General features: G+C 41.2%; 2 protein-coding genes across 2 annotated transcripts in view; one reads left to right on the plus strand and one right to left on the minus strand.

Moving 5' to 3' along the window:
- Positions 1-18,444, plus strand: part of hps1 (HPS1 biogenesis of lysosomal organelles complex 3 subunit 1) — a 56,884-nt gene that overhangs the window by 14,334 nt on the left and 24,106 nt on the right. The window lies entirely within an intron of this gene.
- LOC308296471 (malate dehydrogenase, cytoplasmic-like) lies at positions 16,768-17,819 on the minus strand (the record flags this gene model as incomplete). Its single annotated transcript, XM_080739759.1, has 1 exon — positions 16,768-17,819. Exon 1 carries the CDS (start codon positions 17,767-17,769, stop codon positions 16,768-16,770), a length of 1,002 nt encoding a protein of 333 aa, XP_080595885.1. The 5' UTR covers positions 17,770-17,819.

The raw sequence follows: 18,444 nt of genomic DNA on the forward strand, positions 1-18,444 counted from the left end.
TCTAGTGACAATATCTAACCGTCATATCAAGTTCTCCTCAAAACTTCGGTTCCTTTCTACTCCTACATACTTAGACAGAAAATGAAAATAAAAACATCAATGTGTTCAGCTTACAGTGGCGAAGTGTGCTATTATTTTTTACAGCAATCGGCCAAATGGTGGCGCTGTAGGAAGCCTTCGAAAGTGCGAACTTTGAACAGATAGAGCTCATGCTCTGTTATACGTACAGTCATGAAACTTGTATACACGTATGCGTCTCCTCATGCCGAACAACTTTTGCGCTCTGACTTTTGACCTCTGACCTTTAGATCCCCCAGAATTTTGAATTATATAAAAAACAGTAAAAATCTATCTCCTCCTGGGATTTTTGCGTTACGCGCACAAAACTTTTTTCACATGAACTTTGGACCAATACGGTCAAACTAGTCTCGGCGGATTTCTTTTAAAGTGAAATATAATTTTTTAATACTTCAATCAATATTGCGGTTTTATGCAAATTATTCTTCAGCCTCTAAATCATACATGCAAAGTTACACGTTCATGGCATTTGGCAAAGATGTGGAAGGTTAGTCAAAGTATCACTGAAACCAATTTTATTCCAATCGGCCAAAGGGGGGCGCTATACGAAGCGTTTGAAAATTCAAACTTCAAACGGGCATAAGTCATGACTCGTTTCGTTTGAAGACATGCAACTTGTTACACGCGTGCTTTGACTCAAGCGGAAGACATCTGTGTCGTTGTTAAGTAAGCTCCGCCCTTCGATTTTCCTGCCATATTGAGCAGTTTGTAAAACGCGTAAACCCGCTTTTATTCTGGAATTTTCGCTCCACGTGCACAAAACGTTTTTTACGTGAACTTTGGACCGATATCTAAAGATCTGCCAGATCGGATTTCTTTAAAATTGAAACATGCTTTTTTAAATAAATTCAATGAATATTGCAGTTTTATGCAAATTATTCTTCTGCCTCTAAATCATACATGCAAAGTAACATGTTCATGGCATTTGGCAAAGATGTAGAGTGTTAGTCCAAATATCACTAAAACCAATCTTACCCCAATTGGCCAAAGGGGGGCGCTATATCATTTTGAGCAGTTTGTGAAACGCTTAAACCTGTTAGGATTTTTTTTTTGCAATTTCCATGAAACATTCTACACACAATCTAAGGACCTTTATCTAATATGCCTATGAAGTGCACACACACAAAAAAATTATAATAATGAATATAGCTGCAAGCAGCGATAAAGTGTCCAAAACCAAAAACACCTCAAATCATGAACACAGCCTGCAATGTGCGTGAAATCTTGCAAGCACATTCCCAATAGGTCAAGGAACAGATACCACCCTTCTTACATTGGCCTGTTATAGCGCCACCAGCGGGTCAACTTTTGCACAACACATTTTTGGAACAAAATGGACCAATCGTTGACGTCAGTAACGTCAAAGAGAGCACTGCCTGTGATCTTGACATTTTGTGCTTTTATAGCCATTGTTTTCTGGCTTGAAGCGAGCCCACAATTGTTTCGAAGGAACAATATTTTTCTAGTTGTGGGCTCGCCTAAAGGCGAGCACACTTTAGATATTGTCATTATTTATTTATTTATTTATTTATATACTATATCAAGTTCTCCTCAATACTTTGGCACCTTTCTACTCCTACATACTTAATGAGAAAATGAAAATAAAAACATAAATGTGTTCAGTTTACAGTGGCGACGTGTGCTATTACTTTATACAGCAATCGGCCAAATGGTGGCGCTGCAGGAAGCCTTCGAAAGTGCGAACTTTGAACAGGTATAGCTCATGCTGTGTTATACATACAGCCATGAAACCTGTATACACTTATGCGTCTCCTCATGCCGAACAACTTTTACCCTCTAACTTTTGACCTCTGACCTTTAGGTCTCCCACAATTCGGAATTATATGAAAAACAGTAAAAATCTATCTCCTCCTGGGTTTTTTTCGATACGCGCACAAAACTTTTTTCACATGAACTTTGGACCAATACGGTCAAACTAATCTCGGCGGATTTCTTTTAAAGTGAAATATATTTTTTTAATAATTCTATCAATATTGCGGTTTTATGCAAATTATTCTTCTGCCTCTAAATCATACATGCAAAGTTACACGTTCATGGCATTTGGCAAAGATGTGAAGGGTTAGTCAAAGTATCACTGAAACCAATTTTATTCCAATCGGCCAAAGGGGGGCGCTATACGAAGCGTTTGAAAATTCAAACTTCAAACGGGCATAAGTCATGACTCGTTTCGTTTGAAGACATGCAACTTGTTACACGCGTGCTTTGACTCAAGCGGAAGACATCTGTGTCGTTGTTAAGTAAGCTCCGCCCTTCGATTTTCCGCCACTTTGAGCAGTTTGTAAAACGCGTAAACCCGCTTTTATTCTGGAATTTTCGCGTCACGTGCACAAAACTTTTTTTACGTGAACTTTGGACCGATATCTAAAGATCTGTCAGATCGGATTTCTTTAACATTGAAACATGCTTTTTTAAATAATTCAAACAATATTGCATTTTTATGCAAATTATTCTTCTGCCTCTAAAACATACAAGCAAAGTCACATTTTCATGACAAAATAGTGTAGAGGGTTAGTTCAAATATCACTGAAACCAATCTTACCCCAAATGGCCAAAGGGGGGCGCTATATAATTTTGAGCAGTTTGTAAAACGCTTAAACCCGTTTTTATTCTAGGATTTTTTTTGCAATTTGCACGAAACATTCTACACGCAATCTAAGGACCTTTATCTAACATGCCTATGAAGTGCACACAAAAAAATTATAAAATAATAATAATAAATATAGCTGCAAGCAGCGATAAAGTGTCCAAAGCCAAAAACACCTCAAATCATGAACACAGCCTGGGATGTGCGTGAAATCTTGCAAGCACATTCCCAATAGGTCAAGGAACAGATACCAACCTTCTCACATTGGCCTGTTATAGCGCCACCAGCGGGTCAACTTTTGCACAACACATTTTTGGAACAAAATGGACCAATCTTTGACGTCAGTAACGTCAAAGAGAGCACTGCCTGCGATCTTGACATTTTGTGCTTTTATAGCCATTGTTTTCTGGCTTGAAGCGAGCCCACAATTGTTTCGAAGGAACAATATTTTTCTAGTGACAATATCTAACCGTCATATCAAGTTCTCCTCAAAACTTCGGTTCCTTTCTACTCCTACATACTTAGTGAGAAAATGAAAATAAAAACATCAATGTGTTCAGCTTACTGTGGCGACGTGTGCTATTACTTTTTACAGCAATCGGCCAAATGGTGGCGCTGTAGGAAGCCTTCGAAAGTGCGAACTTTGAACAGGTATAGCTCATGCTCTGTTATACGTACAGCCATGAAACCTGTATACACGTATGCGTCTCCTCATGCCGAACAATTTTTACGCTCTGACTTTTGACCTCTGATCTTTAGATCCCTCAGAATTTGGAATTATATGAAAAACAGTAAAAATCTATCTCCTCCTGGGATCTTTGCGATATGCGCATGAAACTTTTTTCACATGAACTTTGGACCAATACGGTCAAACTAGTCTCGGCGGATTTCTTTTAAAGTGAAATATATTTTATTAATAATTCAATCAATGTTGCGGTTTTATGCAAATTATTCTTCGGCCTCTAAATCATACATGCAAAGTTACACGTTCATGGCATTTGGCAAAGATGTGGAGGGTTAGTCAAAGTATCACTGAAACCAATTTTATTCCAATCGGCCAAAGGGGGGCGCTATACGAAGCGTTTGAAAATTCAAACTTCAAACGGGCATAAGTCATGACTCGTTTCGTTTGAAGACATGCAACTTGTTACACGCGTGCTTTGACTCGAGCGGAAGACATCTGTGTCGTTGTTAAGTAAGCTCCGCCCCCGATTTTCCGCCATATTGAGCAGTTTGTAAAACGCGTAAACCCGCTTTTATTCTGGAATTTTCACTCCACGTGCACAAAACATTTTTTACGTGAACTTTGGACCGATATCTAAAGATCTGTCAGATCGGATTTCTTTAAAATTGAAACATGCTTTTTAAAATAAATTCAATGAATATTGCAGTTTTATGCAAATTATTCTTCTGCCTCTAAATCATACATGCAAAGTAACATGTTCATGGCATTTGGCAAAGATGTAGAGTGTTAGTCCAAATATCACTAAAACCAATCTTACCCCAATTGGCCAAAGGGGGGCGCTATATCATTTTGAGCAGTTTGTGAAACGCTTAAACCCGTTAGGATTTATTTTTGCAATTTGCATGAAACATTCTACACACAATCTAAGGACCTTTATCTAATATGCCTATGAAGTGCACACACACAAAAAAAATAATAATAATGAATATAGCTGCAAGCAGCGATAAAGTGTCCAAAGCCAAAAACACCTCAAATCATGAACACAGCCTGCAATGTGCGTGAAATCTTGCAAGCACATTCCCAATAGGTCAAGGAGCAGATACCACCCTTCTTACATTGGCCTGTTATAGCGCCACCAGCGGGTCAACTTTTGCACAACACATTTTTGGAACAAAATGGACCAATCTTTGACGTCAGTAACGTCAAAGAGAGCACTGCCTGCGATCTTGACATTTTGTACTTTTATAGCCATTGTTTTCTGGCTTGAAGCGAGCCCACAATTGTTTCGAAGGAACAATATTTTTCTAGTGACAATATCTAACCGTCATATCAAGTTCTCCTCAAAACTTCGGTTCCTTTCTACTCCTACATACTTAGACAGAAAATGAAAATAAAAACATCAATGTGTTCAGCTTACAGTGGCGAAGTGTGCTATTATTTTTTACAGCAATCGGCCAAATGGTGGCGTTGTAGGAAGCCTTCGAAAGTGCGAACTTTGAACAGATAGAGCTCATGCTCTGTTATACGTACAGTCATGAAACCTGTATACATGTATGCGTCTCCTCATGCCGAACAACTTTTACGCTCTGACTTTTGACCTCTGACCTTTAGATCCCCCAGAATTTTGAATTATATAAAAAACAGTAAAAATCTATCTCCTCCTGGGATTTTTGCGTTACGCGCACAAAACTTTTTTCACATGAACTTTGGACCAATATGGTCAAACTAGTCTGGTCGGATTTCTTTTAAAGTGAAATATATTTTTTTAATAATTCCATCAATATTGCGGTTTTATGCAAATTATTCTTCGGCCTCTAAATCATACATGCAAAGTTACACGTTCATGGCATTTGGCAAAGATGTAGAGGGTTAGTCAAAGTATCACTGAAACCAATTTTATTCCAATCGGCCAAAGGGGGGCGCTATACGAAGCGTTTGAAAATTCAAACTTTAAACGGGCATAAGTCATGCCTCGTTTCGTTTGAAGACATGCAACTTGCTTACACGTGTGCTTTGACTCAAGCGGAAGACATCTGTGTCTTTGTTGAGTAAGCTCCGCCCTTAGATTTTCTGCCATTTTGAGCAGTTTGTAAAACACTTAAACCCACTTTTATTCTGGAATGTTCGCGTCACGTGCACAAAACTGTTTTTACGTGAACTTTGGACCAATATCTAAAGATCTGTCAGATCGGATTTTTTTTAAAATTTAAACATGCTTTTTTAATAAATTCAAACAATATTGCATTTTTATGCAAATTATTCTTCTGCCTCTAAAACATACATGCAAAGTCACATTTTCATGACAAAATAGTGTAGAGGGTTAGTTCAAATATCACTGAAACCAATCTTACCCCAAATGGCCAAAGGGGGGCGCTATATAATTTTGAGCAGTTTGTAAAACGCTTAAACCCGTTTTTAATCTAGGATTTTTTTTGCAATTTGCATGAAACATTCTACACGCAATCTAAGGACCTTTATCTAACATGCCTATGAAGTGCACACAAAAAAAATATAAAATAATAATAATAAATATAGCTGCAAGCAGCGATAAAGTGTCCAAAGCCAAAAACACCTCAAATCATGAACACAGCCTGGGATGTGCGTGAAATCTTGCAAGCACATTCCCAATAGGTCAAGGAACAGATACCAACCTTCTCACATTGGCCTGTTATAGCGCCACCAGCGGGTCAACTTTTGCATAACACATTTTTGGAACAAAATGGACCAATCTTTGACGTCAGTAACGTCAAAGAAAGCACTGCCTGCGATCTTGACGTTTTGTGCTTTTATAGCCATTGTTTTCTGGCTTGAAGCGAGCCCACAATTGTTTCGAAGGAACAATATTTTTCTAGTTATTTATATACTAGAGCAAGTTCTCCTCAAAACTTCGGTTCCTTTCTACTCCTACATACTTAGTGAGAAAATGAAAATAAAAACATCAATGTGTTCAGTTTACAGTGGCGAAGTGTGCTATTATTTTCTATAGCAATCGGCCAAATGGTGGCGCTGTAGGAAGCTTTCGAAAGTGCGAACTTTGAACAGGTATAGCTCATGCTGTGTTTGAGGTACAGGCATGAAACCTGTATACACTTATGTGTCTCCTGATGCCGAACAACTTTTACCCTCTAACTTTTGACCTCTGACCTTTAGGTCTCCCACAATTCGGAATAATATGAAAAACAGTAAAAATCTATCTCCTCCTGGGATTTTCGCGTCAAGTGCACAAACCTTTTTTCACATGAACTTTGGACCAATACGGTCAGATTGATCAACCAGATTTTTTTTAAAGTGAAATATAATTTTTTAATAATTCAATCAATATTGCGGTTTTATGCAAATTATTCTTCGGCCTCTAAATCATACATGCAAAGTTACACGTTCATGGCATTTGGCAAAGATGTGGAGGGTTAGTCAAAGTATCACTGAAACCAATTTTATTCCAATCGGCCAAAGGGGGGCGCTATACGAAGCGTTTGAAAATTCAAACTTCAAACGGGCATAAGTCATGACTCGTTTTGTTTGAAGACATGCAACTTGTTACACGCGTGCTTTGACTCGAGCGGAAGACATCTGTGTCGTTGTTAAGTAAGCTCCGCCCTTCGATTTTCCGCCATATTGAGCAGTTTGTAAAACGCGTAAACCCGCTTTTATTCTGGAATTTTCGCTCCATGTGCACAAAACTTTTTTTACGTGAACTTTGGACCGATATCTAAAGATCTGTCAGATCGGATTTCTTTAAAATTGAAACATGCTTTTTTAAATAAATTCAATGAATATTGCAGTTTTATGCAAATTATTCTTCTGCCTCTAAATCATACATGCAAAGTAACATGTTCATGGCATTTGGCAAAGATGTAGAGTGTTAGTCCAAATATCACTAAAACCAATCTTACCCCAATTGGCCAAAGGGGGGCGCTATTTCATTTTGAGCAGTTTGTGAAACGCTTAAACCTGTTAGGATTTTTTTTTGCAATTTGCATGAAACATTCTACACACAATCTAAGGACCTTTATCTAATATGCCTATGAAGTGCACACACACAAAAAATAATAATAATGAATATAGCTGCAAGCAGCGATAAAGTGGCCAAAGCCAAAAACACTTCAAATCATGAACACAGCCTGCAATGTGCGTGAAATCTTGCAAGCACATTCCCAATAGGTCAAGGAACAGATACCACCCTTCTTACATTGGCCTGTTATAACGCCACCAGCGGGTCAACTTTTGCACAACACATTTTTGGAACAAAATGGACCAATCTTTGACGTCAGTAACGTCAAAGAGAGCACTGCCTGCGATCTTGACATTTTGTACTTTTATAGCCATTGTTTTCTGGCTTGAAGCGAGCCCACAATTGTTTCGAAGGAACAATATTTTTCTAGTTTATTTATATACTATATCAAGTTCTCCTCAAAACTTCGGTTCCTTTCTACTCCTACATACTTAGTGAGAAAATGAAAATAAAAACATCAATGTGTTCAGCTTACAGTGGCGAAGTGTGCTATTATTTATTATAGCAATCGGCCAAATGGTGGCGCTGTAGGAAGCCTTCGAAAGTGCGATCTTTGAACACGTATAGCTCATGCTGTGTTTTAGGTACAGCCATGAAACCTGTATACACTTAAGCGTCTCCTCATGCCGAACAACTTTTACCCTCTAACTTTTGACCTCTGACCTTTAGGTCTCCCACAATTCGGAATTATATGAAAAACAGTAAAAATCTATCTCCTCCTGGGATTTTCGCGTCAAGTGCACAACACTTTTTTCACATGAACTTTGGACCAATACGGTCAGATTGATCAACCAGATTTTTTTTAAAGTGAAATATAATTTTTTAATAATTCAATCAACATTGCGGTTTTATGCAAATTATTCTTCGGCCTCTAAATCATACATGCAAAGTTACACGTTCATGGCATTTGGCAAAGATGTGGAGGGTTAGTCAAAGTATCACTGAAACCAATTTTATTCCAATCGGCCAAAGGGGGGCGCTATACGAAGCGTTTGAAAATTCAAACTTCAAACGGGCATAAGTCATGACTCGTTTTGTTTGAAGACATGCAACTTGTTACACACGTGCTTTGACTCGAGCGGAAGACATCTGTGTCGTTGTTAAGTAAGCTCCGCCCTTCGATTTTCCGCCATATTGAGCAGTTTGTAAAACGCGTAAACCCGCTTTTATTCTGGAATTTTCGCTCCACGTGCACAAAACTTTGTTTACGTGAACTTTGGACCGATATCTAAAGATCTGTCAGATCGGATTTCTTTAAAATTGAAACATGCTTTTTTAAATAAATTCAATGAATATTGCAGTTTTATGCAAATTATTCTTCTGCCTCTAAATCATACATGCAAAGTAACATGTTCATGGCATTTGGCAAAGATGTAGAGTGTTAGTCCAAATATCACTAAAACCAATCTTACCCCAATTGGCCAAAGGGGGGCGCTATATCATTTTGAGCAGTTTGTGAAACGCTTAAACCCGTTAGGATTTTTTTTTTTGCAATTTGCATGAAACATTCTACACACAATCTAAGGACCTTTATCTAATATGCCTATGAAGTGCACACACAAAAAAATAATAATAATGAATATAGCTGCAAGCAGCGATAAAGTGGCCAAAGCCAAAAACACCTCAAATCATGAACACAGCCTGCAATGTGCGTGAAATCTTGCAAGCACATTCCCAATAGGTCAAGGAACAGATACCACCCTTCTTACATTGGCCTGTTATAGCGCCACCAGCGGGTCAACTTTTGCACAACACATTTTTGGAACAAAATGGACCAATCTTTGACGTCAGTAACGTCAAAGAGAGCACTGCCTGCGATCTTGACATTTTGTACTTTTATAGCCATTGTTTTCTGGCTTGAAGCGAGCCCACAATTGTTTCGAAGGAACAATATTTTTCTAGTTATACATTATAATGGTGTGTAAAAAAATACCCTTTGCCACGGACTAATTTTGTCCATGTACGGACATATTGATGACCCCTGAGGTGGCCGCACACACTGGTAGCCAATGTGCCAATATTTTATTATTGGATACATGCAGAGTAAAAATAAACCAACGTTTCGGCAGGTAACTGCCTTCTTCCGTACCCTGAAGTATCTTTTTTACTTTGGCACCGCTGTAAGGATCTTGGTTTGCGTAGCACTCCCCTGCACAGTGTTTTGACCTCTACTCCAGGTAGTTGTCATGGCAGATGTTTCAACACAGCTTTTTACTTTCATTGCAGGTGTAGTTTTGCTCTTTCCAGCAACTTGTCTTGTAAATTTCATGCTGTGAAATTCCTTGCTGGAATGGTCCAAGTCTCCCCCACCGGTCACCGAGTCGGTGTATTATTCCAGAGGTGCAGTTTGGAAGATTTTGTTCTTCATAATCTAGCCATTCCCTGGCCTATGCAAAGGCTTAAGTACAAAAAAAAAATGTATCTGTCCCGAAATGAATTAAAGATGGGGTGCAGTGTGTGTGTGTGTGTGAGGAGTCAAGGTGGCGTCCTCACATTGGTTGCAACGACCTTCCTTTTTTTTTTTTTTTCTTTTTTTTATCGTTTCTTGATAATAAATGTATTTCTTCTTTTTTTGGTTTCCAATTCGCAACCCCAAAGGCACCTTCCCGTGACCCCACTTTGTATGCATAGTTTGAGAACCGCTGTGTTAGAGTAATGTTAACTCCATAGTCACATACAAAACAGGAAATTACAAAACTATGGCACCACCTCTTTAAAGGTTTGTAAATTAATTCCCTTCTTCATTATCCTACAGCATCACACAAAAATGAAAAGTAGCAGATCTACAAGCTTGAAACGTGTGTGTGTGTGTGTGTGTGTGTGTGTGTGTGTGTGTGTGTGTGTGTGTGTGTGTGTGTGTGTGTGTGTGTGTGTGTGTGTGTGTGTGTGTGTGTGTGTGTGTGTGTGTGTGTGTGTGTGTGTGTGTGTGTGTGTGCATTAACACGTGTGCATTTTGGCTTCATTATGACATATACTCTATAAGCCCACGATTAATGGAAGTCAGTGCTGTAAAATAAAAACAAAAAGATGTTTGACGTCTTCCAGGAATTCAGTTAATTTGCAGAGTCGCAGGAGATACGGATAGATATTGTGCCATATGCTTTCCTTTCAGATGGAATGCTCATTTATAATTGACCTGTTTTCAAAAACATCTTAACATTTGGTTTCCTCTACTTTCTTCTAAACCTGGTCCTATTTTAGCCTTTTTGAATATCGGGCAGATAAACTTGACGGTGCTCCTAGAAGGCGTTGTCATCTCAAATGCACAATTGCACATACAATACAAGTTTCTATTTAGGCCAGGGGTCTTCAACGTTTTCAGGCCGGGGACCCCCAAACTGATGGGGAGATGGAGCAGGGACCCCCTAAACACCTCGTAGGTTTGGGGCGTCGGGGCTACGACATATCTTTTTTATTTTAAACAAGTTATAGCGAGCAGGGTGGCCATACCACTACCATTTATAAACTAAATAGTACTTATTAACTGAGAACCAATGTCAATACTATCAACAATCTTTCAATAGTAATCATGTATTCAAGCTATTCAAAATGGATAGAATCATGATTTATTTTTTAACATAAATGTGGAAAAAAAAAAGTTTTTTTTTTGAAAAATAAAATATTTTTTATTGTTTAATCAAGCAACAATCTCGCGGACCCCCTGCAGTACCTCCGCGGATCCCCTAGGGGTCGCGGACCCCCTGTTGAAGACCTCTGATTTAGGCTATTTATTATTAACTCAACTTTCACATTGTCCCCTCAGTGTCCCTTCCTGCAATGGAAAAGGACAGAGGATGAAATTAAACAGAGTTAGGATCATAAATCTTCACAATAACCACTTTATTATTCGCTTTTAGAAAAGAATTCTAGAAAAGAGTCCTACCTCACAACGCTTTTGCAAAGAGCTCCGCAAATAACAAGGATATTATGCAAGTTTAAATGTTTGGTGAGAATAGGTGAACATCTACAAGCTCACGGCGAATTGCTGTGCGTGTGCATCTGAAGAGATTTGGTGTAGAGGGAAAAATGAGGGAGCCAAGTACAGACCCCTGGGGGACCTTGGCCAACAAAGTATATACTGTAGGGGCCGGACTTAAGTGGTTAAAAGTACGTTTTAAGATTATGAATACGTTTTTAAAAGGCAATTCTGTTAACCGTCCACAATTTGAACCCACTGTGTTGTCAACAACTATGCCTAGATCTCGCATACCGTACGTCAATGTTGAGAAGTAATGCTTGAAGTTTAAATTTCTACTTAAACGGTTGTTCCACTGCATTATGACGTGTAGGAAGTCCAAAATTCTGACCTTTCCGACATGTCTGGAAGACGGCATAAGCACATCTGCTTCTCATATACACAGGTACTGAATTATTTTTCTAATATCTATTACCACTGCCAGAGAAGTTGGACGGACAAGGGTTATTCTTAGCTGTTTCTTTGTTGTAGGATACAGTATCTCTATTTATTTCCACTTTTTTAGTTATTGTTTCAGATTTTAGACAATGTCAGTCATTACAAATGAAACATTTTCGTTGTTCAAGCCCCCATCCCCCGGCCACGTCCAGGGACATCGACCACACAACAAAATCACCTAAACAAACACAGGAAATAGATTTTAAAAAAAGAATTTAAAAACAAAAGCAATGGATACAGTATCTTTTACGTTCTGATTTGCATGAAACTTGGGGTTAGGGAGAACATATTACTCATTTCCCACCAATAGGCCTTTTTTCACAGTGACATAAATAGTGTGGTCAGGTTGAGGTTACATCCTGTACAGGACAGGTGTTACCAATGATACTAATCAATGTTCCATATTCCATTCAGGTCAAACTGGAAGGACTCTGATACACTAAAATGGAACAGAACCTTAATTAGTATTATTAATAACACCTGTACAGGACATAACATTACCTATGTGTCAATATGGCTGCCATGGAAAAGGTCTATTGTCCAAGACGATAATAGCAAGACATACAGATGTGCCATTTCAAAACGTCACACCTGTCCTGCCATTGGCAAGACAGAACATTTGCAGAACATTGAGCTTATATATCAGCTATTTTTCTATTTTTATGACCTTCTCTGACTATAAATCTATCTATGAAGGTGGATTCTGCTTTTCAACGGGAATGGAGTGGTTTCTTGACATTTACGAGTTTCTGCAAAAATGCACTCCATTCTCCATAAAAATTAGAAAGGCAAAACAGGAAAAGAAACCTGTGGAAAAAAACATTTGCAGGAAATGTTCAGGAAAAGAGCAGTAAATACTGAAGAGTTGAAAAAGCACATCTGTAAGTAACATCTCTGGTTTATTTCCGTATCTGCGTGAAGTAGGCAGCCGCCTTTTTAGGAGACCCGGAAGCAGGTTGGAGTGTATTATTTCCAATGGGAGATGTTCCGAGTGATTCTTTAGCCCCATGGTCACTGAACTTAAAGGGGAAAACTATGTCATTAATATACCTTAGAGGAGTTGTGTGGAAATAAGATTTTCATACTAAAATGGCTTTTTTTCAGAGAGACAAATCAAGACAAAATCAACTTTATTATAGACCGTTCTCTGTCCCAGCAACACACTCTCGCGGGATCTAGCACCAGTAAACATTGGACGTTCGCAAGATTTGAGGTCAGACGACAGCACCCACTTAGGAGACCATTTGTAGGCTTTGTGTATCATTTCACCTCTAGTCGGGATGGTGTATCTTCATAAATTAGCCATCTTTGGCGGAATGTGGTGGTGGTTTTGGCTTCTCATCAGGGTTGAAAGTAGACCGATATAGACCATCTATACTATAATTTTGCGAATGTCTGAGTGAGTGAGTGAGTGAGTGAGTGAGTGAGTGTCTGTCTGTCTGTCTGTCACAGCGTTTCTCCTCGGTGGCTGGAGCAATTGATCTGAAATCGCATCACCATCAGCATATGAACACACCTGACATAACTGTGAAGCCCGTTTGTCACTTTCACAAATCGTATGCTGTATATTAGCATTTTTATGGTGTATCTATATCTATTTAGCCTACAGTACCTTTTGTGACCACACATGTTAAGGGAGGGGCGCTGTTGTTCAGGCCATGCACAATCACACACAAACCCACACACACACACACACGGGGGGGGGTGTGTGTGCAGGCAGGTCTGTAGCCATTAAACGAAACGGGTTTCTTACATTGATGCTCCTACATCATGCAAGCACCAGTTAAAGTTACTTTCCATCCCTCATATACTGTGTGCACAGTATCCCATAACCCACACACTGCACATCATTTTGGAGCTCATATCTTTGAACGGGTAAGGGCTAGTTTATTATTATTTTTTAACAAACATTGAGACCGGCGCGCTCAGGTGGCCGGTTGCATGTATTCAATTCCCAAAAGATCCCCAAGCCTGTCTTTCTTGAGGAATCGCTTGTTTTGGTTCATTCAGCATGCTGTGTGTGTGTGTGTGTGTGTGTGTGTGTGTGTGTGTGTGTGTGTGTGTGTGTGTGTGTGTGTGTGTGTGTGTGTGTGTGTGTGTGTGTGTGTGTGTGTGTGTGTGTGTGTGTGTGTGTGTGTGTGTGTGTGTGTGTGTGTGTGTGTGTGTGTGTGTGTGTGCAGTCGAGGCGGTCCCTATAGCGAAGTAGTGGTCTTCAAGAAGCTGGCTGCACACTCTGGTAGCCAAAGTGCCAATATTTTACCAGTAAGACTCCCTAATCGGGAGATAAGCGACCGTAGGTGGCTTATCTCCACAAATAGGGCAAAAATTTGTTTTTCCAAAATCTTCCTGATCCATGTTGATGACATGAGTGTAGACATGCTGTGTAGTGATATTCGTGATTTTAGGGCAAAAACTGTAGGAGCAGTGTCCAAAAATGTGTTTTAAAAATCGGCCTGAAGGTGGCGCTAGAATAGGGCCATGTGAGAAATGAGGGGTGGGGTCTCCGCGTTGCCTTGGCGGACGAATAGGTACCGGCCCCGGCTCTCCCGGACGCTCCTAGCCCGAGTTACGGCATTTTATGTGCGCTGCAGTGGCAGGGGGTCCTCCACTGGGGGCGCCACCACTTTTGCATCCGTTCTGGAGCACCAGGAGTCGGTGGTCCCCGGGAATTCCCCGTGAGCAGCCCCGTTGGGGTGGTCATTTGGTCATTTTTGCACATTTGGTCATTTTTTACATCTGGGGGTCCCCCAGGCTCCGGGGGTCCTTGGAGGTTGTAGTTTGGCAGGCAAGGAGTGTGTGTGTAAAATCTGGCATGGATCGGGTCAACGGGTGCGGAGATATAAGCAGGGGAAAAGTGTGACGTGTGACGTGTGAGCACATTTGGTCATTTTTTACATCTGGGGGTCCCCAGGTCCCTCGGGCTCTGGGGGTCCTTGGAGGTTGTAGTTTGGCAGTCAAGGAGTGTGTGTGCAAAATTTGGCATGGATGGGGGCAACGGTTGTGGAGATATGAGCAGGGTTTTGGTAGTAAATGCAATTAAAGGACGCTGGGCGATCACCTTAGAACGACGTCAGATCTTTGGCAGATTTGAGTCCTGGAGGCATGCAGTAGAGAAGGAACAGAGCCAGTCAGTTGCCTTCCTACCATGCCTTCACGTCTCTTGAAGACCACTATTTAGTTAGTGTGATTGCCCAACAGGGGCAACACATTATAGTTCTAGTGCTACTTTATTATTTATTTATTATTTATTTCTAGGTAAACAATCCAGACTATAAGTAGGAAAATGCAAAAAGTCCATTGAGTTCAATGGAGGAGTGGTGCAAGCTTGACGATTCACCAAATGTCAGGATTCACCTGACATTTTGGCTATCCAGGCGTTTAAATAGGCAACCACACTCGCAATTTCCGAGAATTGCAGCTTTCATGTGCGTATCATATCGTTATTGGATGCCATTATTTTGGAAATGATTTGGCTGTGAGTGCCGCAATTCACTCACGCTTTATTTTGAAGAGCCCCGGAAGCCACGTGCGTGTGCATGTTGTGGAAATGGAGGATTTTAAAATTTGTTTATATTTGGTTGCAAAACTAAAATCCTAAACGCGGCCTACTGTCACGGCCCAATGTTGCGGTGAAAAAGAACAGTTCTTGGCCTTCTCTGCGTTTGTGGAAGTAGATTCCGAGATAAAGCCGTTTCTTTGCATCAGCAATGAATAGGAGCCTATGGAGAATAGACACTCCTCCATGATGCTGGTGGCCGAGTTGCATCATTGGATATGTAGTGTTTTCGCTCACCAGCCGCTACCGCGGTACCTGTTCACCAGGTAAGACTTCTCCAGGCGTCTTAACAGCAAATCGCCGCCCATTAACCATTAACCTTAAGACTCCTGTGGACGTCTTAGGCATCGTACACATGTGCGAATGCGAGCAGAACAGCTGATAGATACAGTGTATGAGCAAATCTGGCTAGCAATCGTCAAAGAAAAGGGAATGCCCACTCTGTTTGTCCCTCTTTGCGTAGCATCAGTCTGTCTTGAGAGATTAGTGTATGAGAGTCAACTCATGACGATCATTAGAGAATAATCTTAATTAATTATGTGTTTAACACAATTAGTGCCTCTTAATCTGAAAGTTGCTTGGTGCCTCGGTGCCACGCAGTTTCCTCCATAGGCCGCCGCTATTATTTTGAAGGGCTGGAAGGGGGTTGTTTTTGTTTTTTTGGATTATCACTTGACGGCAACGATTACGTCATCTAGTCACATGACAGTGTGGGACAAGAAGAGGAAGATGGCTGCGCCCTGCCTTGTGCCTTGTTTACATTTAGATCTGCTGCAAAATGTCTCAAAATGGCTATTTTGTTTAAATGAAGTTTCTTTATGGGCCTCTCCATTGACTTAACATTGAGGAGCTTCACTTCGCGTGCACGCCCAACGTGCGTTGTAAACAAATCGCCGACATTGCCGATGCGGGCGGGACCGGAGCGACGTACAGTAAGTAATAATATCTTTACTGTATATACAGTAAGATTCACAGTCCTCACCGTCAACGGCGCCATGGTATTAACCCTTTCAATGACGGTGAGCGCCGTCAACAGCAGCAGAACAGTTAATATAAATTGTACTTAAATTTACAGTTTATAGTAATAGGAAACATTTTAAATCTCAAGGAATGCCTTGAATTATAGGAGCTGTAGGCTATAATAGAAAGAAAGGATGTCAACACACTGAAGATGTAATGGTGGGAAAACAAAAACAATGTTTTCAATGTAATTCTAGTCTTAATTACATCAATTACATCATTTGCATTGTTACTTAAGTTTTTATTTTCTAGTTTCAGACCGACTGAAACAGACACATTTACACACACAGAGAGAGGTGACTCGCAGATGCCAGTGGAACGTTTAGATTGGAGGGCTCAGTGTCACAGCCGCAAGCTGGGAGGATCTAATTGCTGCTGTGGGTCAGAGGGAGATGAGTCACTGGGACAGGAAGGCCATTGCGGTGTCTCTCTCCTCCACCAGTTCGGCTGCTGTGGCGTCCATCTTGGCCCGAGAGAAGTCGGTGATGGCAAGTCCATCGACCACTTTCCAGGTCTTGTTATTGATCTGGACAGGGAATGAGTAGACGAGGTCCTCTGGGATTCCATACTTGTTTCCACCAGCATACACACCCATGGAGACGAACTCGCCCTCTTTGGTCCCGAACCAGATATCTCTCATGTGATCGCAGATGGCCTTGGCGGCAGACATGGCGCTGGACAGCTTCCTGGCCTTGATGACCGCTGCGCCGCGTTGCTGAACCGTTGAGATGAAGTCTCCTTTGAGCCAGGCGTCGTTCTGGACAGCGCCGAAGGCAGCCTTTTCGCAGCCCTTCACGGTGACCTTGGCATGGTGGACGTCGGGGTACTGGGTGGAGGAGTGGTTTCCCCAGATGATGATGTTCTTCACATGGTTGGCAGACACACCGCAGCGCATCGCTACCTGGGATGAAGCCCGATTGTGGTCCAGGCGAGTGAGGCAGGAGAAGTTCTCCTTGGGGATGGAGGGAGCAGACATGGACGCAATCAGACAGTTGGTGTTGGCCGGGTTTCCCACAACCAAGACCTTGACGGTCTTCTTGGCGTACTTTTCCAGGGCTGATCCCTGGGTTCTGAAGATGGCCACGTTGGCTTTCAGCAGGTCCTTCCTCTCCATCCCCTCCTTCCTGGGCATGGAGCCCACCAAGATGGCGGCATCCAGGTCCTTGAAGCCCACCTCTACGTCAGAGGTGGGGATCACCTCTCTCAGGAGTGGGAGGGCACAGTCCTGCAGTTCCATAACGACCCCATCCAGAACCGGCACCATGGGCGGGATATCCAGCATCACCAAGACGATAGGTTGATCGTGTCCGAACACGTCTCCCTTGGCGATGCTGTACATAAGGGAGTAGGCGATCTGTCCAGCGGCACCGGTCACCAGAACACGGATAGGTTTGGCCATTCTGTTAGCGGATGGCGATGTACTGTCTGTTATTATGACTTCTAGGATCCCTTTCCGGGGATGAGCTCTAATGCTTTACCACTTAAGGCACAAACGTCAAGCATCAATCCACAAAGCTGATGGGTTGAGCCGACCAATCAAAGAATTCCATGCGTGTTGATATCCCTAATATGGTAAATTGATCACCATAGCAACCCCTGTCAGACAGACTAAAAAGCAGACAAACAGGAAAGCTGCAGATTAATTGCTTAAAATGCTGGTATCGGCCAGTATGCCAGTTTATGCCATTCTGATACCACGTCATTGAAGGCTTCCTAAAAATTGTACTTAAGTACAGTGCTTGAGTAAAGGTACTTACTTACTTTATACCACTGCAAATTGAGTTCAGAGAACCGTGTGTGAAATGGAGCATCGTCGTCGTATGGAAGACTTGGAAGTGTTCACATTAGCCCTCGCCAACTGACATGTACAGTAGGGCATTCACCAACTATTCGAATATTCGAATATCAAAGTCACTATTCGATATAGTTCCAAATAGTTTATTTTCTATAGTTTATAAAGCTTGGCTAGATAGGAAGTCATAAGAATGAGTTGTCAATGCCCCTGGTGAACGCATTAGTTAATAATCTATACCAGGGGTTCTCAAACCTTTTTAGGCCGTAACCCCCCAAATAA

The sequence above is a fragment of the Nannobrachium achirus genome (genome assembly GCF_963921795.1).
Source record: "Nannobrachium achirus genome assembly, chromosome: 13".
Lineage (NCBI taxonomy): Eukaryota > Metazoa > Chordata > Actinopteri > Myctophiformes > Myctophidae > Nannobrachium > Nannobrachium achirus.